This window comes from Bos indicus, chromosome 20, assembly GCF_029378745.1.
Source record: "Bos indicus isolate NIAB-ARS_2022 breed Sahiwal x Tharparkar chromosome 20, NIAB-ARS_B.indTharparkar_mat_pri_1.0, whole genome shotgun sequence".
Lineage (NCBI taxonomy): Eukaryota > Metazoa > Chordata > Mammalia > Artiodactyla > Bovidae > Bos > Bos indicus.
The window spans coordinates 14994004-15020113 of NC_091779.1; the positions used below are offsets into that span (position 1 = coordinate 14994004).

The 26110-nt window shown below is 36.7% G+C and overlaps 1 protein-coding gene across 3 annotated transcripts in view; it reads right to left on the bottom strand.

Moving 5' to 3' along the window:
* Positions 1-3515: 3515 nt before the first annotated feature.
* Positions 3516-26110, bottom strand: part of RNF180 (ring finger protein 180) — a 281830-nt gene continuing 259235 nt past the window's right edge. For all 3 annotated transcript variants that reach the window (XM_070774630.1, XM_070774632.1, XM_070774631.1), the window contains one exon: positions 3516-4529. In XM_070774630.1, the coding sequence (XP_070630731.1) occupies positions 4330-4529 (200 nt within the window). In that variant the 3' untranslated portion in view covers positions 3516-4329. The remainder of the gene's footprint in view (positions 4530-26110) is intronic.

Sequence of the window (26110 nt, forward strand, 5' to 3'; positions counted from 1 at the left end):
ATTTGGAACCAGTCTGTTGTTCCATGTCCAGTTCTAACTCTTGCTTCCTGACCTGCATACAAGTTTCTCAAGTGGCAGGTCAGGTGGTCTGGTATCCCCATCTCTTTCAGAATACACATACATATATATATAGATTTTATATATATATATATATATAAAATCATGGGTACACAGACATCTCTTACTGGCCTATAAAAAAGATGAACACAGGGATTTAAATTCCTAGCTCAAGCTCTGTATCAATGACCAGATGTGACTTGAGAATGCTCCTCCAGACTATGACTCCTTTTGAAAAGGGGATTCTGTTTATGCAAGGGTTGTAGTCAATAAGTCGTGTCCAACTCTTTGCAACCCTATGGACTGCAGCATGCCAGCCTTCCCTGTCCTTCACTATCTCCTGGAGTTTGCTCAAATTCATGTCCATGGAGTCAGAGATGTTATCTCAGCATCTCATCCTCTGCTGCTCTCTTCTCCTGTTGCCTTCAGTCTTGCCCAGCATCAAGTAAGGATGTTCAGTCGCTCAGTCATGTCCGACTCTTTGCAACCCCATGAATCGCAGCATGCCAGGCCTCCCTGTCCACCACCAACTCCCGGAGTTCACTCAGACTCACGTCCATCGAGTCAGTGATGCCATCCAGCCATCTCATCCTTTGTCGTCCCCTTCTCCTCCTGCCCCCAATCCTTCCCAGCATCAGAGTCTTTTCCAATGAGTCAGCTCTTCGCATGAGGTGGCCAAAGTACTGGAGTTTCAGCTTTAGCATCATTCCTTCCAAAGAAATCTCAGAGCTGATCTCCTTCAGAATGGACTGGTTGGATCTCTTTGCAGTCCAAGGGACTCTCAAGAGTCTTCTCCAACACCACAGTTCAAAAGCATCAATTCTTCGGTGCTCAGCCTTCTTCACAGTCCAACTCTCACATTCATACATGATCACTGGAAAAACCATAGCCTTGACTAGACAGACCTTTGTTGGCAAAGTAATGTCTCTGCTTTTGAACATGCTATCTAGGTTGGATATATATATATATATATATTTGGATTTAGCTTGTATATACAGAGCTATGGCTCAGAGGGTAAAGCATCTGCCTGCAATGCTGGAGACCTGGGTTCGATCTCTGGGTTGGGAAGATCCCCTGGAGAAGGAAATGGCAACCCACTCCAGTACTCTTGCCTGGGAAATAACATGGACAGAGGAGCCTGGTAGGCTATAGTCCATTGGGTTGCAAGGAGCTGGACAAAACTGAGTGACTTCACTTCACTTCATAAACTGATATGTACCACTGACCTAATAAATATATTTTGGGAATCAACTTTATTAAAATCTCTGAGAAATCTTTACCTATAATAAAATTTATTTTACTTTTGTTGTTCAGTCGTGTTTGACTCTTTGCGACCCCATGGAGTGCAGCATGCCAAGCTCCCCTGTCCATCACCAACTCCCGGAGTTTGCTCCAACTCATGTCCATTGAGTCAGTGATGCCATCCAACCATCACATCCTCTGTCATCCCCTTCTCCTTCAGCCTTCAATCTTTCCCAGCATTAGGGACTTTTCTAATGAGTTGGGCCTTTTCTAATGAGTTGGCATCAGGTGGCCAAAGTACTGGAGCTTCAGCTTCAGCATCAGGCCTTCCAATGAATATTCAGGACTGATTTCCTTTAAGACTGACTGGTTTGATCTCCTGGAAGTCCAAGGGACTCTCAAGAGTCTTCTCCAACACTACATTTCAAAAGATCAATTCTCTGATGCTTAGCCTTCTTTTTGGTCCAACTCTAACATCCATACATCAAAAGATCCATAGCTTTGACTATATGGACCTTTGTTGGCAAAGTAATGTCTCTGCTTTTTAATATGTTGTCCAGGTTTGTCATAGCTCTTCTTCCACAGAGCAACTGTCTTTTAATTTCATGGGTGCAGTCACCATCTGCAGTGATTTTGGAGCCAAGAAAATTAAGTCTGTCACTGTTTCCATTGTTTCCGCATCTATTTGCCATGAAGTGATGGGACTGGATGCCATGATCTTAGTTTTTTGACTGTTACTTCATGTATAATTACAATAAATTTTTAAGTAAATTAGAAATGAATGAAGCCATATATGCTAGAGCTTATAAGCCAGGAGTTGCTTGGGAAATGGCTACGATTTATTTCAAAGTTCTTAAAACATTGCTTCTCACGTGTGTCTTGTTAATTTCTCCTGACATATATTTTAAGAAGGCAATATTTTGCCTTAACAATATCATCTTTACTTTGGTAGAAATCAGTGATTATAAATACCCATTTTTATTTTTGTAAACTAATACTGAAGTTTGCCAACAGTGCAGTTTCACCAGGATATAGTTTAGTCACTAGACTGCAAGCATTATATATACATACATATATTTAACTATAGTATATGAGACTGTTTCTAAAATGTATTTAGTCTTCTGATTTCTGGATTTGATGGTATCTGATTTACACTATTTTCTTTTACAGATATAATTTAAAACACAGTAAGCAATGTTAGAATAAAATTTTTATCACTCTTCCATATTTTCTTAGAACATCACATACTGTCAGTTAAATGCTTTTATTCAAATATAGTCAGCAATTGGGACACAATTGGACTTTCTGTAGACTGATCAATCTCAATTTGTTTGAATGGCAGTAGTAGTTTTAGTGCCATGAGAGGGTCACTTACCTTATGTTAAAATATGCCTACTGCCTTACCAAGTATATGGTATCATAGTGTAGAAATGTTGAATTAGTAGTTCATAATAAAAACTTTGATTCTAGGTTACACAAAGACCACCTAAATGATAGAAATAAACAAGCTTACTTCTCTGTGCTTTAGTTTTTTCACTTTTAATACTGGACTACCTACCCGAATTTTCTTTTGTACTGGGATAATTCAGATCTCCTTTTTAAAGAATATTTACATATACACAATGGAGTATTACTCAGCCATTAAAAAGAATACATTTGAATCAGTTCTAATGAGGTGGATGAAAATGGAGCCTATTATACAGAGTGAAGTAAGCCAGAAAGAAAAACACCAATACAGTATACTAATGCATATATATGGAATTTAGAAAGATGGTAACAATAACCCTGTATACGAGACAGCAAAAGAGACACTGATATATAGAACAGTCTTTTGGACTCTGTGGGAGAGGGAGAGGGTGGCATGATTTGGGAGAATGGCATTGAAACATGTATAAAATCATGTATGAAATGAGTTGCCAGTCCAGGTTCGATGCACGATACTGGATGCTTGGGACGACCCAGAGGGATGGTATGGGGAGGGAGGAGGGTTCAGGATGGGGAACACGTGTATACCTGTGGCAGATTCATTTTGATATATGGCAAAACCAATACAATATTGTAAAGTTAAATAAAATTAAAAAAAATTAATATGGGAAAACTAATTCCAAGGAATACTGTAGTAATAATAATAATAAGCCAAGTTTTTGTTCTATAAACCCTTAAGCCTGTTTTCAACAATTCTTATTTCAGACATAAAATTAGTTAATAACAATGAAAAAATTTAAAAGCCACTCTTTATTGTACATTTACAATATATTTGACAACCTCCAAGTTAAAAGAATCACTAAATTAATTACAGCTTAGACATGCATTGCTCTGAAAGTAACTTTTTAATTTCTTCAGGTGAGTAATCCTGCAATTGGAAAAATGTTAATGTAATTTTCTAAGTCTTTGTTGGTGTGAATTAGTTTTATTTTTCCTTTTTATTTTGTTTGTGTTTACTATTCTATTCTTGTAATAGTTTAAAACATTGCACTAATGATATTATTAGGTCTGTTAAAAACAAAGTATAGTCAGCTGTGTTGGTAATAGAAAGGAAACTAAGGACATAAATAGAGATCACTGGAAAGCAAAACTGAATATACCCTGCTAGATTAGTTCCCAGAGAAGATGGTTTACCTTTAATGTATATAACTTGCCTGAGAATAGGTGACGATTACTAGATAGTTTATAATTAAAGATAATATCTACTCATATTATCATTTCATTTTGTATTTTTAAGTGGATGGAAAACCTCAGTCTTTACAATATGTGTAAAAGTGACATTGTAAAATTAGAACCACAAATCCCAAATCAAGGAGAACTGTAAAATTAATAGTGCATTGTTGCTAAGTGCTAATAGATTAGATCTTAAGTCAAGTTCAGTTTGTTACATGAAACATTCATAAATAAATCCATTCTCGTATTTTCTATAAACACCAACAATTTATATAATACATTATAAAAACTTCAAAGCACATTTTAAAAATGTTTAAGTATTGTTATCTACATCACTTGTAATTGTGCAACAGTATTAAGGTATGAAAATTCCTAAAATGGAAAGAAAAAATAGCAAAGAAAGCAGAAAACAATGAATCCAATGACCCAGTTCACTGAATAAATATAGATGATCACCATATCCATGTCAAACCACCATCCACGGCTGTCATCCTCGAAGTGCAGGTAATCCATCCTGTGTGCACCGTGTGGGAACTGCCTTCTTGTAACTGGAGCTGCACGTCTGTGGAAACCTAGAAGATATATGAACATGCAATTGAAAGCCCATTAAATTCAGATAAGTGCTCAGAAAGGAAGCTGCATTATGAACATGAGTATCATGACCAGAGCATTATCCTGATTTCACTGAGGGGCATATATTGTATTCATACAGTTTTTCTTTTTAATGATAAGCAACTATCAGAAGTCTTTTTCAGTTAAAGCTTCTAAGGGGGACAGTAAAATTAGCGAAAAGCATGGAATATGGAGTCAAGAGACTATTCTTTTTTAAAAACTGAAGTATAGTTGATCTACAATATTAGTGTCAAGTATATAGCATACGATTTAATATTTTTATAGATTATGCTCCATTTAAAGTTATAATAAAATATTGGCTATATTTCCTGTGCTACACAATATATCCTGTAGCTTATTTTAATACACAGTAGTGTATACTTCTGAATCTCCTACCTCCTCCTGTCTTCCTTCCTTGCCTGTCCCCACTGATAACAACTAGTCTGTTCTCTATATGAGTCTGTTTCTGTTGTGTCATATTTACTCATTTTAGTGTTTAGATTCCATATATAAGTGATAACATACAGTATTTGTATTTTTCTGACTTATTTCACTAAGCATAGTGTCCTCCAGGCCTATCCATATTGTTGCAAGTGTCAAAACTTCATTCTTTTTTCAATGACTGAGGAATATTGCATTGTGTGTATGTATATCCCATCTTTATCTGTTCATCTGTTGATGGACCCTTACATAGGCTATTGTATATAATGCTGCTATGAACACTGGGGTACATCAGTTCAGTTCAGTCGCTCAGTTGTGTCCAGCTCTTTGCGACCCCATGGACTGTAGCAGGCCAGGCCTCCCTGTCCATCACCAACTCCTGGAGTTTACCCAAACTCATCTCCATCGAGTTGGTGATGTCATCCAACCATCTCATCCTCTGTTGTCCCCTTCTCTTCTGGCCTTGAATCATTCCCAGCATCAGGGTCTTTTCAAATGAGTCAGTTCTTCACATTAGGTGACCAAAGTATTGGAGTTTCAGCCTCAACATCAGTCCTTCCAATGAACACTCAGGACTGATCTCCTTTAGGATGGACTGGTTGGATCTCCTTGCAGTCCAAGGGACTCTCAAGAATCTTCTCCAACACCATAGTTCAAAAGCATCAATTCTTAGGTGCTCAGCTTTATTTATAATCCAACTCTCATATCCATACATGACTCCTGGAAAAACCATACATAGCTTTGACTAGATGGACCTTTGTTGGCAAAGTAATGTCTCTGCTTTTTAATATACTATCTAGGTTGCTCATAGCTTTTCTTCCAAGGAGCAAGCATCTTTTAATATCATGGCTGCAGTCACCATCTGCAGTGATTCTGGAACCCCCAAAAATAAATCAGCCACTGTTTCCCCATCTATTTGCCATGAAGTGATGGGACCGGATGCCATGATCTTCGTTTTCTGAATGTTGAGCTTTAAGCCAACTTTTTCACTCTCCTCTTTCACCTTCATCAAGAGGCTCTTTAGTTCTTCTTCACTTTCTGCCATAAGGGTGCTGTCTTCTGCATATCTGAGGTTATTGATATTTCTCCTAGAAATCTTGATTGCAGCTTGTGCTTCTTCCAGCCCAGCGTTTCTCATGATGTACTCTGCATAGAAGTTAAATCAGCACAGTGACAATATACAGCCTGACATAATCCTTTTCCTGCTTGGAACCAGTCTGTTGTTCCACGTCCAGTTCTAACTGTTGCTTCGTGACCTGCACACAGATTTCTCAAGAGGCAGGTCAGGTGTTCTGGTATTCCCATCTCTTTCAGAATTTTTCACAGTTTATTGTGATCCACACAGTCAAAGGCGTTGGCATAGTCAGTAAAACAGAAGTAGGTGTTTTTCTGGAACTCTCTTACTTTTTAGATGATCCAGTAGAGGTTGGCAATTTGATCTCTGATTCCTCTGCCTTTTCTAAAACCAGCCGGAAGTTCACGGTTCATGTATTGTTGAAGCCTGGCTTGGAGAATTTTGAGCATTACTTTACTAGCATGTGACATGAGTGCAATTGTGTGGTAGTTTGAGCATCCTTTGGCATTGCCTTTCTTAGGGATTGGAATGAAAACTGACCTTTTCCAGTCCTGTTCCCTCAGCTGAGTTTTCCAAATTTGCTGGCATATTGAGTGCATCACTTTCATAGCATCATCTTTTAGGATTTGTAAGAGGTCAAATGGAGTTCCATCACCTCCACTAGCTTTGTTCATAGTGATGCTTTCTAAGGCCCACTTGACTTCACATTCCAGGATGTCTGGCTCTAGGCCAGTGATTACACCATCGTGATTATCTGGGTCATGAAGATCTTTTTTGTACAGTTTGTCTGTGTATTCTTGCCACCTCTTCTTAATATCATCTGCTTCTGTTAGGTCCATACCATTTCTGTCCTTTATTGTGCCCATCTTTGCATGAAATGTTCCCTTGGTATCTCTAATTTTCTTGAAGAGATCTCTAGTCTTTCCCATTATATTGTTTCCTCTTTTTCTTTGCATTGATCACTGAGGAAGGCTTTCTTATCTCTCCTTGGTATTCTTTGGAACTCTGCATTCAAATGGGAATATCTTTCCTTTTCTCCTTTGCTTTTGGCTTCTCTTCTTTTCACAGCTATTTGTAAGGCCTCCTCAGATAGCCATTTTGCCTTTTTGCATTTCTTTTTCTTGGGGATGGTCTTGATCCCTGTCTCATGAATATACCTTTTCAAATTACTGTTTTTTTTTTTTTAACCTCAGTAATATATCCAAGAATGGAAATGGAGGACCAATTGGTAGTTCTATTCTTAGTTTATTGAGGAAACTTTATACTAATTTACATTGTGGCTATACCAATTTACATTCCTACAAACAATGTAGTAGGATATCCTTTTCTCTAAATTCTCATCAATGTTATTTGTGGTCTTTATGATGGTAGCCATTCTACAGGTGTGAGATAATACCTCATTTACATTTCTTTGATGATTAGTAATGTTGAGCATCTTTTCCTATTGGTCATCTGTATGTCTTCTCTGGAGAAATGTCTGTTCAGGTCTTGTGTATTTTTTAATTGATTTTTTTGATAATGAGTTGTATGAGCTCTTTATATATTTTGGATATGAACTCCTTATTGGTCATATAACTGGCAGAAATTTTAAGAGACTAATTTTGTTCTGTCATTTACTTGGGGCAAGTTTATTGATCTCTTTGATTTCAGATTTCTCACCTATATCATCTGATTTTTTAATTAAAATTTTGTGAGGTTCATTTTTTGGATATTGAGTTGCATGAGCCGTTTATAAGATTTAGAGATTAATTCCTTATCGGCTGCATTGTTTGCAACATTTCCTCACATTCTATGGGTTGTCTTTTCATTTCGTTTATGGTTTCTTGTGCTATGAAAACTTTTCAGTTTAAATAGGTCCCATTTGTTTACTTTTGTTTTCATTTTCATTACTCTAGGAGAAGATTGAAAAAGATATTGTGGTGATTTATGTTAAAGAGTGTTCTGCCTATATTTTCCTCTAAGAATTTATAGTATCTGGTCTTACATTTAGGCTGTTAATTCATTTTGAGTTTATTTTTGTGTATGGTGCTAAAGAATGTTCTAATTCCATTTTTCATATGTAGCTGTCCAGTTTTCTCAGCATCATTTATTAAAAGAGACTATCTTTTCTCCATTGTACAGTCTTGCTTTCTTTGTCATAGATTAATTGATCATAGGTGCTACATGGGCTCTCTACCCTGTTCCACTGATCTTTATGTCTGGTTTTGTGTCAGCACCATACTGCTTTAATGACTGTAGCTTTGCAGTGTAATTTAAAGTCAAGGAACCTAATCCTCCAAGTCTGTCTTTCATTCTCAAGATTGTTTTGGCTCTTTGGGGTCTTTTGTGTCTCCATACATATTTTAAGAACAACCCATGAAAAAATGGGCAAAAGACCTAAATAGATGTTTCTCCAAAGAAGACTTAGAGTTGACCAAGAGGCATATGAAAAGATGCTCAACGTCAGTATTAGATAAATTCAAATCAAAACTAAAGTGAGATATCACCTCATACCAGTTAGAATGGCCATCATCAAAAAGCCTACAAATAACAAATGTGGGACATGTGGAGAAAAAGGATCCTTTTTTACATTGTTGGGGCTTCCCTAGTGGCTCAGAAAGTTAAGAATCTGCCTGCAATGCAAGAGACCTGGGATCTATCCCTGGATCGGGAAGATCCCCTGGAGAAGGGAATGGCTACCACTCCAGTATTCTTACCTGGAGAATTCCATGGACAGAAGAGCTTGGTAGGTTACAGTCCATGGGGTTGTAAAAGTTGGATACAACTGAGCGACCAACACACACATCTACATTGTTGGTGGGAATGTAAATTGGAACACCCCCTATGGAGAACAGTATGGACGTTCCTTAAGGAACTAAAAACAGAGCTACCATATGATCCAGCAATCCCACTCTGGGGCATGTATCTGAAGAAAAACATGGTTCAAAAAGATACATGCACCCCAGTGTTCAATGCAGTGCTGTCTACAATAGCCAAGATATGGAAGCAACCTAAGTGTCCATCTACAGATGAATATAGAAGATGTGTTATATATACACAATAGACTATTACTCAGCCATCAAAAACAATGAAACAATGCCATTTGCAGCAACATGGATCAGTTCAGTTCAGTTCAGTTGCTCAGTCATGTCTGACTCTTTGTGACCCCATGGACTGCAGCACGCCAGGCTTCCTCATCCATCACCAACTCCTGGAGCTTGCTCAAATGCATGTCCATTGAGTTGGTGATGCCATCCAACCATCTCATTCTTTGTCATCCCCATCTCCTGCTTTCAATCTTTCCTAGCATCATGGTCCTTTCCAATGAGTCAACTGTTCACATCAGGTGACCAAAGTACTGGAACTTCAACTTCAGCATCAGTCCTTCCAATGAATATTCAGGACTGATTTCCTTTAGGATTGACTAGTTTGATCTCCTTATAGTCCAAGGGACTCTCAAGAGTTTTCTCTAACACCACAGTTCAAAAGCATCAATTGTTCAGTTCTCAGATTTCTCTATGGTCCAACTCTCACATCCATACATGACTACTGGAAAAACCGTAGCTTTGACTCTACAGATCTTTGTCAGTAAAGTAATGTCTCTGCTTTTTAATACATTGTCTAGGTTTGTTGTAGTTTTTCTTCCAAGGAGAAAGCATCTTTTAATTTCATGGCTGCAGTCACCATCCATTGTGGTCTGGTACTCCCATCTCTCAGAATTTTCCAGTTTGCTGTGATCCACAGAGTCAAAGGCTTTTGTGTAGTCAATGAAGCAGGAGTAGATTTTTTAAAATATTATCTTTCTCTGTGATCCAACAAATGTTGGCAATTTGATATCTGGTTCCTCTGTCTTCTAAACCCAGCTTGTATATCTGGAAGTTCTCAGTTCACCTACTGCTGAAGTCTAGCTTGAAGGATTTTGAGCATAACCTTACTAGCATGCAAAATAAGGGCAATTGTATGGTAGTTTGTACATTCTTTGGCACTGCCCTTCTTTGGGATTGGAATGAAAACTGACCTTTTCCAGTCCTTTGGTCACTGCTCAGTTTTCCACTTTTTCTGACATGTTGAGTGCAGCACTTAAGAGCATCATCTGTTAGGATTTTAAATAGCTCAGCTGGAATTTCATCACCTTCACTAGCCATGTTTATATTAATGCTTCCTATTTACATGCTAATTATTTGCCCAATGACAACCAGGGTTTAGCTGACAAATAGTGAAGTTTATTTTTTAGAGACCTAAAAAAGTTAGGTCTTTTTAGACGTTAAAGGCTTTTTAAAGATGAATAATATGATATGCCAAAGGCTTTGACTGTGTGGATCACAATAAACTGTGGAAAATTGTGAAAGAGATGGGACTACTAGACCACCTGACCTGCCTCTTGAGAAATCTGTTTGCAGGTCAGGAAACAACAGTTAGAACTGGACATGGAACAACAGACTGGTTCCAAATAGGAAAAGGAGTACGTCAAGGCTGTATATTATCTCCGTGCTTATTTAACTTCTATTCAGAGTACATCATGAGAAACGCTGGGCTGGATGAAGCACAAGCTGGAATCAAGATTTCTGGGGGAAATATCAATAACCTCAGATATGCAGATGCTGCTGCTGCTAAGTCACTTCAGTCATGTCTGACTCTGTGAGACCTCATAGACAGCAGCCCATCAGGCTCCCCTGTCCCTGGGATTCTCCAGTCAAGAACACTGGAGTGGGTTGCCATTTCCTTCTCCAATGCATGAAAGTAAAAAGTGAAAGTGAAATTGCTCAGTCGTGTCTGACTTTAATGACTTCATTGAGCGCAGCCTACCAGGCTCCTCCATCCATGGGATTTTTCCAGGCAAGAGTACTACAGGGGGATGCCATTGCCTTCTCTGGATATGCAGATGACAGCACCCTTATGGCAGAAAGTGAAGAAGAACTAAAGAGCCTCTTGATGAAGGTGAAAGAGGAGAGTGAAAAAGTTGGCTTAAAGCTCAACATTCAGAAAACTAAGATCATGGCATCTGGTCCCATCACTTCATGGCAAATAGATGGGGAAACAGTGGAAACAGTGGCTGATTTATTTTTCTGGGGTCCAGAATCACTGCAGATGGTGAATGTAGCCACGAAATGCAGATACTCCTTGGAAGGGAAGTTATGACCAACCTAGATAGCATGTTAAAAAGCAGAGACATTACTTTGCCAACAAAGGTCTGTCCCATCAAGGCTATGGTTTTTCCAGTAATCATGTATGGATGTGAGAGTTGGACTATAAATAAAGCTGAGCACTGAAGAATTGATGCTTTTGAACTATGGTGTTGGAGAAGACTCTTGAGAGTCCCTTGGACTGCAAGGAGATCCAACCAGTCCATCCTAAAGGAGATCAGTCCTGAGTGTTCATTGGAAGGACTGATGTTGAGGCTGAAACTCCAATACTTTGGTCACCTAATGTGAAGAACTGACTCATCTGAAAAGACCCTGATGCTGGGAAAGATTGAAGGCCATAGGAGAAGGGGACGACAGAGGATGAGATGGTTGAATGGCATCACCGACTCAATGGATATGGGTTTGAGTAAACTCCGAGAGTTGGTGATGGACAGGGAGGCCTGGAGTGCTGCGGTCCATGGGGTTGCAGAGTCGGACATGACTGAGCGACTGAACTGAACTGAATACGATTATTAATATTAGCCTTTGCTTTGTACTTATCTACTGTCTACTAATGTGGTTATTAGTTTGAGTGGGTGGGGATAATATAATAAACTGAGCAGAAAAGATATATTCTGGCATATGCTAGTTACTCTGGTGATAAAGTTTCTGTAAGGCTCAAGCTTGAAGTAGATTCTGATTCATTCTTTTTAATAACTCATTTAATAAAAACAAAAGTAATGTTGAATATTCTGCTCCACATCAGGTTTCTTATTCTCATAGAAAGGTTGCATCTACCTGAGTTATCATTATGGTTACTTAAAGTCAAGTTTCTTTGATCAAGAACAATCTTAAATTATTGTTCACATATGTTTTATACTGTATAACAGAAATTGTGTATATTTTAAGGTGTAAAGTAGGATGATTTGATATATAATATTTAGTGAGATGATTATTATAATCAAGCTAACTGACATATCCATCTCCTTTTTTGTGGTTTTGAGAGTACCTTCTGTCTACTTTCTTAGCAAATATCCACTATCTTTGCTGAGATATATGGTTCGTATATTTTTTTTTCCAAAACCATGGACAATCATTTTGCTTGTTTCCCTTGCCATGCGGAAGAAGCTTTTTAGTTTGATATAGTCCTGCTTGTTTATTTTTGCTGTTGTTGCCTGACCTTTTGTGGTCATATCCAAAAATAATGACTGGAAAGGCCCATGTCAAGGAGCTTATCCTACATGGTTTCTTATAGATTTTTATGGTTGCAGATCTTACATTTAACTCTTTAATATATTTTTGAATAGATTTTTGTGTCTGGTGTAACACACGGGTTCAGTTTCACTCTTTTGTGTGTGGCAATCCAGTTTTCCCAATACTATTTATTGAAAAGAGTATCCTTCCTTTCCCCATTGTGAATATATTCCTGATTCCCTTACTAAGAATTAGTTGATTATGTATACCAGGATTTACTTCTGAGGTTTCCACTGTGTTCCATTGGTTTATGAGTCTATTTTTATACCAATGCCATACTGTTCTGATTAGTATAGCCTTGTAATATAACTTGAAATCATCACGTGATACCTTCTACTCTGTTCTTTCTCAAGGTTCTTTTATTTGGGATCTTTTGTGGTTCCATATATGCACTGCTGCCAATAAAGCTTGAGGTGGTGATGGAATTCCAGCAGAACTATTTAAAATCCTAAAAGATGATGCTACTAAAGTGCTGCACTCAATCTGTCAGCAAATTTGGAAAACCCAGCAGTGGGCACAGGACTGGAAAAGGTCAGTCCTCATTCCAGTTCCCAAGAAGGGCAATATTAAAGAAGGTTCAAACCATCAGACAATTGCATTCATCTCCCATGCTAGGAAGGTTATGCTCAGAATCCTCTAGGCTAGGCTTCAGCCTTACATGAACTGAAAACTCCAGATGTTCAGGCAGATGGGTTTAGAAAAGGCAGAGGGACTAGAGATCAAATTGCCAACATTCTCTGGATCACAGAGAAAGCAAGGGAATTCCAGGAAAACATCTAACTCTGTTTCATTGACTACACTAAAGCCTTTGACTGTGTGGATCATAACAAACTGGAGAAGCAACAGTTAAAACCCTGTATGGAACAACTGACTGATTCAGGATAGAGAAAGGAGTACGATAAGGCTGTTTATTATCACCCTGTTTATTTAACTTATACACAGAGCATATCATGTGAAATGCCAGGCTTGATGAGTTACAACCTGCAATCAAGATTGACAGGACAAATATTAACAACCTCAGATACGCAGATGATACCACCCTAAGGACAGAAAGTGAAGAGAAACTTAAGAGGCCTCTTGATGAGGGCAAAGGAGTAAAGTGAAAAAGCTGGCTTAAAAGTGGATATTAAAAAAACTAAGATCTTATGATCTGGTCCCATCACCTCATGGCAAACAGAATGGAAAAAGGTGGAAGAAGTGACAGATTTCCTCTTCTTGGGCTCTAAAATCACTGCAGATGGTGACTGTAGCCATGAAATTAGAAGACAATTGCTTCTTGGCAGGAAAGCTATGACAAACCTACACAACATGTTAAAAAGCAAAGAGATGACTTTGCTGACAAAGGTCTGAATAGTCAAGGCTATAGTCTTTCCAGTTGTCATGTATGGGTGTGAGAGCTGGACATTAAAGAAGGCAGAATGCCAAAAAATTGATGCTTTCAATCTGTGATGCTGGTGAAGACTCTTGAGAGTCCCTTGGAAAGCAAGATCAAACCAGTCAGTCTCAAAGGAAATCAATCCTGAGTACTCTTTGGAAGGATTGATGCTGAAGTTGAAGCTCCAGTACTTTGGCCACCTGATGCGAACAGCTGACTCACTGAAAAAGACCTTGATGCTGGGAAAGACTGAAGATAGAAGGAGAAGAGGGTGACAGAGGATGAGATGGCGTCACTGATTCAATGAACATGAATTTGGGCAAACTCCAAGAGATGGGAGGGACAGGGAAGCCTGGTGTGCTGCAGCCCATAAAGTTGCAAAGTGTTGAATACAGCTTGGCTACTGAACAACAGTGTGAGTCTATACCAATTTTACAACTGTTATTTTTCTGTTTCTTTGAAAAATGCCATTGGTATTTTGATAGGGATTGTACTGAGTCTGTTTTTGCTTTGAGTAGTACAGGCATCTTAATAATTTTTAAATTTCATTTTTTATTGAAGTATAGTTGTCAGTTATATAGTAATATGTTATAGGTATACAATAAAGTGATTTACAATTTTTAAAGGTTACATTCCATATACAGTTATTCTAAAATATTGGCCATATTTTTTCCATGTTGTACAATATATCCTTATCTCTTATTTTATACCTCTCACTTGTAGTTTGTACCTCTTCCTCCCCTACCCCTATATTCTTTTAATCAGTAAAAATTCTTTTAATCAGTAAATCAGTAAATATAAATTAATACATGCTAAGCACATTCCTGGCCAATACTAAAGTTTCAATAAATTATTCTTATTTTTAATTTAATATTGTAACTGTTACTTTCAATATGAAAAGCAGCTGCTTTTCTCAGTTCTTGTTCTTCATATTATGTCTGTCTTTTGTGAATAAATCAATATATTGTTTGTTCAGACAAATGGTGAGAAACTGTTTCCTTCAAATATGAGTTGATTTCTCTAAGGCAGTTGTTAACTTTAAACTGTCAGAGTATCAGATAGTGAAACTATGGAATATTAAAATTTATGAAGATTATATGTACTATCACTTAGAGGCTGAGGATTTAAAGATATTTTTAGACATGGTTCCTGTCTAAAGAAACTCATACTCTACAACAGTTTATCAATCTTTTTTTTGTTTATTGCATTATCACCCATGTAAGGAGGAAAAAAATAGTTGAATTAAAATTTATCTGAAATATTCTAATCAGTAAATCAAATTAGCTTAAATCCAATTTCCCTCTACTGAGAGAAATTTAAAATAAGGAATAAATTTTTTTCAGGTAGGGTTGAGCTCGTGAGGGCCAAAAACTACTGTTACAGCTAAGATTTTTTTGGTGCCCCAAGAACCAGTTTTTGCCCCCATTAGAAGTGCCTGGCCTAGGAGACAGCACACTGAAAAGCATATAACAGTCAATGTATATATTACATATAACCACTTCATTCCAAAATTGGATTTGAATTGGAATTAATGGACAGAAGTTTCTGCACCAGGAAATCCTCAGACTTAAGCACAACTTACTATTTAGTGATAACTTGATAAAGTGAATTTGTTATTAAGACATGGTTTAAAGAATAGCCAGTATTATTAGCACATTTTAACTATGGTATTTCAAGGTAAAGGACACTTTTCCACTACAGTGGAAATCATACTCTTCAAGGAATCAGAAAATTTGGATTTTTGTGCCAATACTGAACATACTCAATTTCTGATCACGTCAAAACAGTTCCTCTGTATTGAGATAAATATATTCATATGATTTTCTTCTTTAATCTGTTAATGTGATGAATTCAAAAGTAGATTTTTAAAAAATGTTGAATAATTTTAAAAAGATCTGTTACAGTGATGAATTAAGGTGATAGATTTTCCATGTTTCATCATTCCTTTAAATCCAGGATAAATTCCATGTGTTCGTGATACTGGTTTTTACACATTGATGAATTCAACTTCATATATTTTACGTGGCATTTTTATGCCTATGTTTATAAGGAAGATTGGTCTATAATTTTCTGTTTTATGCAATATTTGCCTGGATTGTATCTCATGATTTTATTGTCTTCATAAAACATGCTGGCAGTTAGGTGACAGTTCTCTGTGGATCTGTGTGTCTGCATATCTTGCAAGCAAGAGGCACTGGCTGTCTCTGTTCTGACACTGGCAATCCTGTGTTCTCTTTTTACTCTCAAAAATGGTCTGCATAAAATTAGAATTCTTGGTGGTTTGATAAATCTAACCTATAAAGCCTGTAGTCTTTTCAGGTGTGGTATAGATTTTTAAATATCAATTTCGTGAATAGTTGTTGGTATACTAATGTTTTCTAGTTATTCTTGAGTATGTTTGGTAATTTTTATATAGCAGTATCCATTTTATTCAAGTTTTTAAGTGAATTAGACTAAAATTTCCCTGACTGTGGTACATTTGGAGCTTTTCACAAGTGTTCTGGTCTCCTGAATGCCTGGCTTATTTGTACTTCTCTGCCCCTTATGATTTAGGCATGGCACGAGACTTGACAAATGAAAATGAATGTCCAAAGAAAATATTGTGTGCATTGTTTCTGGGTAGCATATTCATCAGTTTGAGATGCTGCAGCAGTTTCTCCCCCTCTTCCACAACAACCTGTAATGTATCAGGCAGAGGCTTCTCTGTCCTAAAGCTTAGGATGATGTGAAGCAGAGCACCCAGGGGTTAAGAGAGAAATTAATTCTGACTGGAAATAATGAAGTGATTTTAGAACTATTAAAGGAAAGGATGATAATCACAAAGTTGAAACGGATTTGTTTTCTCACTGGGGGTGAAAAAGATAAAGCTCTTGGACAAACTCATTGCATGAAATCAAACAGTAATAAAGAACTGTGGAGAAAATCTCCAAGTCACCATCAGATTTAGAAAAAATATAAAAAAGAACCAGCATTCCAGAATCTCATACAGGTACTTCTGCCTCTTCATAAATTCTATTTTTGCCAAAACCATTTTACCTCAGAAGGATTTCTCTTGTGTTCTAAAAAACAAAGCATGACTTTTTCTCCACAAAATACAGTACAAATTTATATTTGCCATCGAAGACCATAAAGTACTATATTTTGAAGATTCAGAGACAGAAAGACTGTCAACAATTATCTATTTCATTTTTGTAATTTTAGTAACCTGCACAGTGCTTTGAGGATGGAATGTTTGTTTGCAGAATGTTCGTTGAGTGGATGGGTGAATGTCTGTATATAAGGATAGACTTCAGAGAACAGAATGAATCATTAGCATATTTTGAGAATGTCCCAAATCAAGCTTCTCAACTATATTTTCAGCATGTACTGAATATTATTATGAATATATTTTGAAATACATTTTGTAGTTCTTATGAAAAAAATTCTTTAGAGGTTAATTCAGTTCAGTCACTCAGTTGTGTCTGACTCTTTGTGACCCCATGGACTGCAGCACGCCAGGCCTCCCTGTCCATCACCAACTCCTGGAGTTTACTCAAACTCATGTCCATTGAGTCAGTGATGCCATCCAGCCGTCTCATCCTCTGTCATCCCCTTCTCCTGCCTTCAATCTTTCCCAGCATCAGGGTCTTTTCGAATGAGTCAGTTCTTCACATCAGGTGGCCAAAGAACTGGAGTTTTATCTTCAGCACCAGTCCTTCCAATGAATATTCAGGACTGATTTCCTTTAGGATGGACTGGTTGGATCTCCTTGCAGTCCAAGGGACTCTCAAGAGTCTTCTCCAACACCGCAGTTCAAAAGTATCAATTCTTCGGCACTCAGCTTTCTTTACAGTCCAACTGTCACATCCGTACATGACTACTGGAAAAACCATAGCTTTGACTATACAGATTTTTGTTGGCAAAGTGATGCCTCTGCTTTTTAATATGCTGGCTAGTTATGTCATATCTTTCCTTTCAAGGAGCAAGGGTCTTTTAATATCATGGCTGCAGTCAACATCTACAATAATTTTGGAGCCCAAGAAAATAAAATCTGTCACTGTTTCCACTGCTTCCGCATCTATTTGCCATGAAGTGATGGGACCAGATGCCATGGATCTTAGTTTTCTGAATTTTGAGTTTTAAGCTAGCTTTTTCACTCTTTTCTTTTACCCTCATCAAGAGGGTCTTTAGTTCCTTTTCATTTTCTGCCATTAGAGTGGTATCATTTGCATGTCTGAAGTTCTTGATATTTCTCCTGGCAATTCTGATTCCAGCTTGTGATTCATCCAGCCCAGCATTTCTCATGCTGTACTCTGAATGTAAGTTAAATAAAGCAAGATGATAATATACAGTCTGTCTTACTCCTTTCCAAATTTTGAACCAGTTTATTGTTCCCTTTCTGCTTCTAACTGTTGTTTCTTGGCCTGCATACAGGTTTCTAGGAGACAGGTAAGATGGTTTTGTTTTTCCATCTCTTATAAGCATTTTCCATAGTTTGTTGTGATCCACACAGTCAAAGGCTTTGGTGTAGTCAATGAAGCAGTAATAGATGTTTTTCTGGAACTCCTTTGCTTTGTCTATGATCCAAAGAGTGTTAGCAATGTGATCTCTGGTTCCCCTGTCTCTTGAAACCAGCTTGTACATCTGGAAGTTCTTGGTTCACGTACTGCTGAAAAAAAGGAGGTATATCCTACCCTTTATCTGTGATGGGACAGATGAAATATTAAAGCTTGGTGTTTTATTGTTCTGCATATTATGTAATAGTTTTGATGTGTCAAAATTTGATTGATATAAGCAAGCCTTAGCAGTGGTGGATATTTTTAGTCATAAGCAGGTATACAGTTACTCTGTTAATAGACATGAAAAGTTAATGCAAAATGAATTTTAAATTTCTTTTTATTTTCTATATCTTTAGGATCCCAGAATCATTTATTAATCCTGCCAAATTAACTTTTTATATAGATTAATATATATTGCAGATTGCAACATATTCTATAACACATGATTTACTTTGAATATATTTATAAAGTTATCAGGCTGTATTATATAATTCTTAAAAGTTTTGTTTCTGTAACCAGGTATGAAGTGAGAATCATGTCTTTTTTAAAAAAGAGTATTTTTAACTGTGATAAAACACAAATAATATGAAATTTGACTTTTCTAATATACAATTCAGTGGCATTAATTACATTCACAAAGTTATACAATTATTGCCACTATTTTTTTCTAAAAAACTTTCCCATTACCACAAAGAGAAACTCTGTAGCCATTATGCAGTAATTCCCCAACTGCCTACTCTCCTCTGCTCCTGGCATCTCTAATCTACTTTTCTGTCTCTATGAATTTGCCTATTCGAAGATATTTCATGGGCTTCCTAGGTGGCTCATTGATAAAGAATATGTCTGCCAATACAGGAGACATGGGTTTGATCCCTGAGTCAGGAAGATCCCCTGGAGAAGGAAAGGGCTACCCACTCCAGTATTCTTGCCCGGAAAATCCCATGGACTGTGGAGCCTGGTGGGCTACAGTCTGTGGGGTTGCAGAGAGTCAGACATGATGGAGTGACTAAACAACAACAAGATATTTCATAGAAGTGGGATCATACAATATTCATCCTTTATGCTGGCTTATTTCACTTAACATTTTAAAGGTTCACTGATACTACATAATATATCAAAACCTCATTCTTTTTATGGCTGATAATATTTCACTGTATGTATATACCACATTTTGTTTATCCATTAATTGTTCTTATGTACTTGGGTTGTTTCCATCTGTTGGCTATAGTGAATAATGCTGCAACGAACACTGGCAAACAAGTATCTGTTTTGAGTCCCTCTTTTTAATTCCTATGGTTATATACCCAAGAGTAGAACTGCTATGTCACATGGTAACTCTATGTTTAGCGTTTTGAGGAAACTCCAAACTTTTTTTTCAGCAAAATATATCATTTTGCATCCCTGTTAGCAATACCCAAGGGTTCCAATTTCTGCACATCCTTGCCAACACTTGTTATTTTCTTTTTCTAAAAAATTATAATCATAGTAATAGGTATGATTCTCACTGTCATTTTGATTTACATTAATCCCCCTAGTGACTAATGATGTTATATAATCTTTCATGTGCTTATTGGCTATTTGTGTATATTCTTTAGAAGGATGTCTATTGAAGTCCATTGCCATTTTTTAATTGAGTTATTTGTCTTCTTGAGTTCTTTATATATTGCAGGTATTAAACCATTATCAGATATGATTTGCAAACATTTTCTCCTATTGTATGGGCTATCTTTTCACCTTTTTGAAAATGTCCTTCTGATGCACAAAATTTTAACTTTGATGAAGTTCAATTTATTTGCTTATGTTTTGGTGTCATATCTAAGAATCTACTGGCCATGAATATTTACCATTATATTTTCTTTTAAGAGTTTTATGTTTTATATTTAGGCCACTGATCTATTTTGAGTTAGTTTTTATTTAATATGAGGTTAAATGGTCCAATTTTATTCTTTTCCATGTGGAAATCCACTTGTCCTAGCATTATTTGTTGAAGAGACTCTCTCCAATGAATGGCCTTAGCACCCTTTCCAAAAATCAAGTGGCCATAGACATACAGGTTTATTTCTATAATTACAATTCCATTTCTATTTCATATTCTTTTGCTAGTATCATTCTGTTTTGATTCCTATAGTAAGTTCTGAAAATGAAAATGTGAGCCTACAACAGTGTGGTTTGTTTTCTAGGTTTTTGTTTGTTTGTGTACTCAGAGCCCTTTGATATTAAGGACCAAGTTTTCCATTTCTACAAAAAGGGGTCTTGTAATTTTGATAGACATTGCACTGAATCTATAGATAGCTATAGCTAGTACTGATATCTTAACAATATTAAGTCTTCTAATCCATGAATACAGGATATCTTTCCTTTTATTTAGGTCTTCTTTAATTTCTTTTAGCTATGTTTTATACTTCTCATTATATGTCTTTCACATCCTTGGTTAAATTTTTTCCTAGTTATTTATTTTAGATGCTAGTATAAGTGAAACTACTTTCTTAATATCCTTTTCAGGTTGTTCTCTATTGGTGAACACAACTAATTCTGTGTGTTGATGCTGTAACCTGACACTTTGCTGAATATTTTACTAGCTCTAGTAGTTTTCTTTTAGATTCCCTGAGATTTTTTTGATATGTTTATTTCTACCTTTCCAATTTGAATTCCTTTAAATTCTTGTTCTTATCTATCTGTTATGGCTAGAATTGTTAACACAGTGTTGAATAGCAGTGGTGAAAGCAGGCATCCTTGTCTTGTTTTGAATCTTAGGAGGAAAGCTTTCAGTCTTTCACACTGAATTTGATGTTAGCTGTATTTTTTTTTTAAATAAATGCCCTTTGTTATGTTGAGGAAGTTCCTTTTTATTCCTAGTGTTCTGAATTTTTTGTTAAAAAAAGAAAAGGTGATTTTGTCAAATGCCCTTATGCATTTTATGGTATATTACATTGGTTTTCTTATGTTAGACCACCCTGGGCATACCTGGGATAAATACTATTTAGTCATATTGTACAATCAGTTCGCTAGTAATTTTGGGGGATTTTTCATCTATATTTATAAGGGATATTGGTCTGTAATCTTTTTTTGTGATGTTTTATACAGTTTTCAAATTGGGGCAATACTGATCTCCTAGAATGAGATAGGAACTATTCTCTTCTCTTCAATTTTTTGTAAGAGTTTAAGAAAGAATGGTGTTACTTCTTTAAATTTTGGTAAAATTCACCAGTGATGTCATTTGTTCCCTGATTTTTGTGGGGGGGGCGGTGCTGGCATTTTTGATTACTGACTCAAGTTCTTTACATGTTGTAAGTGTGTTGAGGTTTTCTATTCTTAAGAAGTTTAGCTACTTTGTGTTTCTAGAAATTTGTTCATTTCATCTAGGTTATCTAATTTGTTGTCATATAACTGCTCATAGTATTCTCTTATACTATTTTTCTTTTCTGTAAGGTTGGTAGTGATGCCTCTACTTTATTTCTGATTCTAGTTATTTGCATCTTCTTTTTCCTTTTCAATCTAGCTAAAGGGTTGCCAACTCTTGATCTTTTAAAAGATCAACTTTTGGTTTTGTTGATTTTCTCCATTGTTTTTTCTATTCTGTATTTCATTTACCTCCATTCTAATCTTTTTTAGTTCTTTACTTCTGCTAGTTTTGGGTTTGGATTGCTCTTCTTTTACTAGTTCTGCAAGCTATGAAATTATGTTATTGATTTGAGATTTTTGTCTCTTTTAATGTAGGTGTTTTATAGCTATACAATTTCCTCTGAGCACTGTTTTGCTGCATCTCATAAGTTTTGTTATGTTTTATATTTTCATTCATCTTGAAATATTTTTTTCTCCAGTTTTTAAATTTTGAATATATTTGACATATGGGCTTTCCGTGGCTCAGATAGTAAAGAATTCCCCTGCAATGCAGGAGACCAGGGTTCAATCCCTGGGTCAGGAAGATCCCACTCCAGTACTCTTGCCCAGAGAATTCCATGGACAGAAGAGCCTGGTGGGCTCAGTCCATGGGCTTGCAAAGAGTTGGATACGACTGAGCAATAACTCTTTCACTTCATATTTGACATATAACATTCTATAAATTTAAGGTATCAGTTTAATACACTTATACATTGTAATATGATTGCCACTGCAGTAATACTTAGCACCTCTATCACACTGCATAGTTATCCCTTTTGTTCAGTGTGAGGGATAATGTTTAGTTTGATTGTAGTACAATACAAGTTCGACTGTAGTACGATATTCATTAGGCTGTGCACTAGATCTCTTTGGCTTATTCATTACTTGTTACAAGGTTGGACCCTTAAACAACTTCTATCTTATTCTTCCACATTCCCACTATCCACTGCTAACCATCATTTTACTCTTTTTTTATGATTTTTACTTTTTTAGAGGCCACACAAGTCAATTTATACAGTATTTGTTTTTCTGACTTATCTCAGTTGGCATAATTTACTTAAGGTCCATGTTGAATAGTCCGTCCATGTTGTCACAAATCACAGGACGTCTTCCTTTCTCATAGCTGAATATAATTCCATTGTATATATACATTATATATTTCTTATCCATTCATCTATTGATGGGCATTTAAGTTTCCATATCCTGGCTATTGTGAATAATGCTGAAGTGAAGATGGGTATACATATATATCTTCAAAATCCTGTTTTCATTTCCTTTAGGTATATACCAGATGTGGAATTGCTAGATGATAAATTTTTAATGTTTTAAAACCTCTATGATATTTTCCATAGTGGTTAGACCAATTTAAATTCCCACCAACAGTATATAAAGGTTCTCTTTTCATCATGTCTTCACAAGCATCTGTTGCCTCTATTTTCTGAATTATAGTCATCCTAACAGGTGTGATGGCACCCCATTCCAGGACTCTTGCCTGGAGAATCCCATGGATGGAGGAGCCTGGTAGGCTGCAGTCTATTGGGCCACGAAGAGTCAGACATAATTAAGCAACTTCACTTTCACTTTTCACTTTCATGCATTGGAGAAGGAAATGGCAACCCACTCCAGTGTTCTTGCCTGGAGAATCCCAGGGATGGAGGAGCCTGGTGGGCTGCCGTCTATGAGGTCGCACAGAGTCGGACACGACTGACGTGACTTAGCAGCAGCAGCAACAGGTGTGAAGTGATATCATGTTTTTGATTTGCATTTCCATGATGATTAGTGATGTTAAGCATCTTTTCATATGCCTGTTGGCTATTCTTATGTCCTCTCTGGAAAAATGTTTAGTTCTTCCCTTTTAAATGGAGAAGGCAATGGCACCCCACTCCAGTACTCTTGCCTGGAAAATCCCATGGACGGAGGAGCCTGGCAGGCTACAGTCCATGGGGTCACAAGAGTTGGACATGACTTAGTGACTAAACCACCACCACCATGGGTTTATATTATTCTATTTCTAACCGGCCATAATTGAGCTAGATGTGATATATTTTATTTATGATTCCAGGATAAATATATAATAAACACCAGAAAACCACCTATTAAAAAGTGAATAACCACTACAAAATCATTTAGTGGTATTAGTTTTGAGTGAGTGGTTGTCTAAAATTTAGACAATCCCTAATTTTTGTCTATTTTAAACAAAAAGTATTATATAAAATGTATGTTCAATTAGATATAATGTAATGACTTATGCTAAAAATTGAGAATATTTTCCATGTAACAAGATTTAATGGTTTTCTTATTTAAAATAAAATCTTATTTTCCTTGATTTATAATAACATGGAATTCAGAATAACTAGATTTTATCAGTGAGTCTAGTTACACATCTGTAATGCTAAAAATTGAGGTTCAGTGGTAAATTTTTACAGTAAATTTAGTCTGGAGATTTTAACCTAATATCCAACATATTACAAAAGTTGTCTCTTGCCAGGAAATATTACAAAGAAAATCATTTAGGTTGTGAAACAGTGTATTGAATCATGATAATTGTCAGTAAATCCTTTAAAATAGATATGTTCTTAAAAATACAAAAAGAGCTTGAGGCTTTGACAGTTTATTGGTTTGCCATGGATCATACTGGAAGTGATGAGGCTGGATCATAAAGCTAGTTTTTGTTACTATATCTATGATACTACATTAAATTCCAGATATTTCAAAATGTAAGATAATGCAAAATTCTCTCATTAGCTTGACATTTTATGTTGAAACTATTTGAAACTGCCTTTTGGGAAAATAATTATTTTAAGTAATCCATTTTGCTGCATATTTAGATATATCCTACCTTATTTTAAAAATCTTTTCTCTGACACTAAAATACTGAGTAACCTGATTAGTTAGAAGACACTGAGGTAGGAGTCAACCAAAAGGGCAATGCAGGAGTTTCCTGAGCTTTCCTGATCCCAAAATGAATGTAGATATACACATGGAGAAATTCCCTCTGATGCTACACATCAGATGAATGAAAAAATAGCCACACTGAAGTGGGTTTGAAAGGCCAAGGCACACTCTTGCCATAAACCCCTTCCTCACACAGTACTGTATAATTGGGAATGACCCCCAAGCTCATCCCTGAGGAACAAAGGGTTTGGACTCTACATCTAGTACTCCAATACATTTGAGACTTTCAATAAGAGGGAGTTTCAAAACACCCACCTCAGAAATCTAACTGGGCTTATGTACATGAGATCCAGGGTATAATAACAAAGAAGCAATTCTTAATAGGCATACTAGCATTGCCATGGCTATCTCCCAAGGGCTCAGTGCAGAAGGATTAGGCAGGATCATTCATATGCCAGTCTTTCCCTGAATAGAACTTTATCTGCATACTTTACACGTTGCTGCCTAGGGCCAGGCTTCTAATTAGACAGCATCAGCGGATACACCTCTCCTGCCTTCTCTGTCCAGCCTGATTCAAGTCACTAGTACTGACCTGAGCAGGTACACACATCTGCACACCAGATTTTATGTCTGCCAAACAAGGTATGGGTCCCCATACCATTCTGAAGGAGATCAGCCCTGGGATTTCTTTGGAGGGAATGATGCTAAAACTGAAACTCCAGTACTTTGGCCACCTCATGCCAAGAGTTGACTCATTAGAAAAGACTCTGATGCTGGGAGGGATTGGAGGCAGGAGGAGAAGGGGATGACAGAGGATGAGATGGCTGGATGGCACCACTGACTCGATGGATGTGAGTCTGAGTGAACTCTGGGAGTTGGTGATGGACAGGGAGGCCTGGGGTGCTGCGATTCATGGGGTCGCAAAGAGTTGGACACACTGAGTGACTGAACTGAACTGATCTGATCTGATCAACTGAACCTGATAAATATTTAAAGGGCTTCCATTCACAAGTCCTACAGGACGACAGCAAACAAAGTAGCAATTCTTAACTGGCTATCCCACCAGGGCTCAGTTGCAGATGAAGCAGACAAAATAGCCTGTCTTTCTCTGAAAGGGGTTTATCAAAAAATCCAAAAGAACTTTTTGGCCAACCCAATAAAATAAAAAAAAATAAGAGGGAAGTTAAAACCAGCACCACAGAAATACAAAGCATCAAAAGGGATTAATTTGACAATTATATGCCAATAAAACGAAAAACCTAGAAGAAATGGATGAATTCCTAGAAACTTAGTCTTCCAAGACCAAATCAGAATGAAACACAAAATATGAACTCACCAAACTCAGTCGTGAAACTGAATCAGTAATTTAAAAACTCCAGCAAACAAAAGTCCAGAATTAGAAGGCTTCATAAGTGAATTATATCAAACGTTAAAAAGGAATTAAGCCTATCTTTTTCAAACTCTTCCAAACTCATTTTTC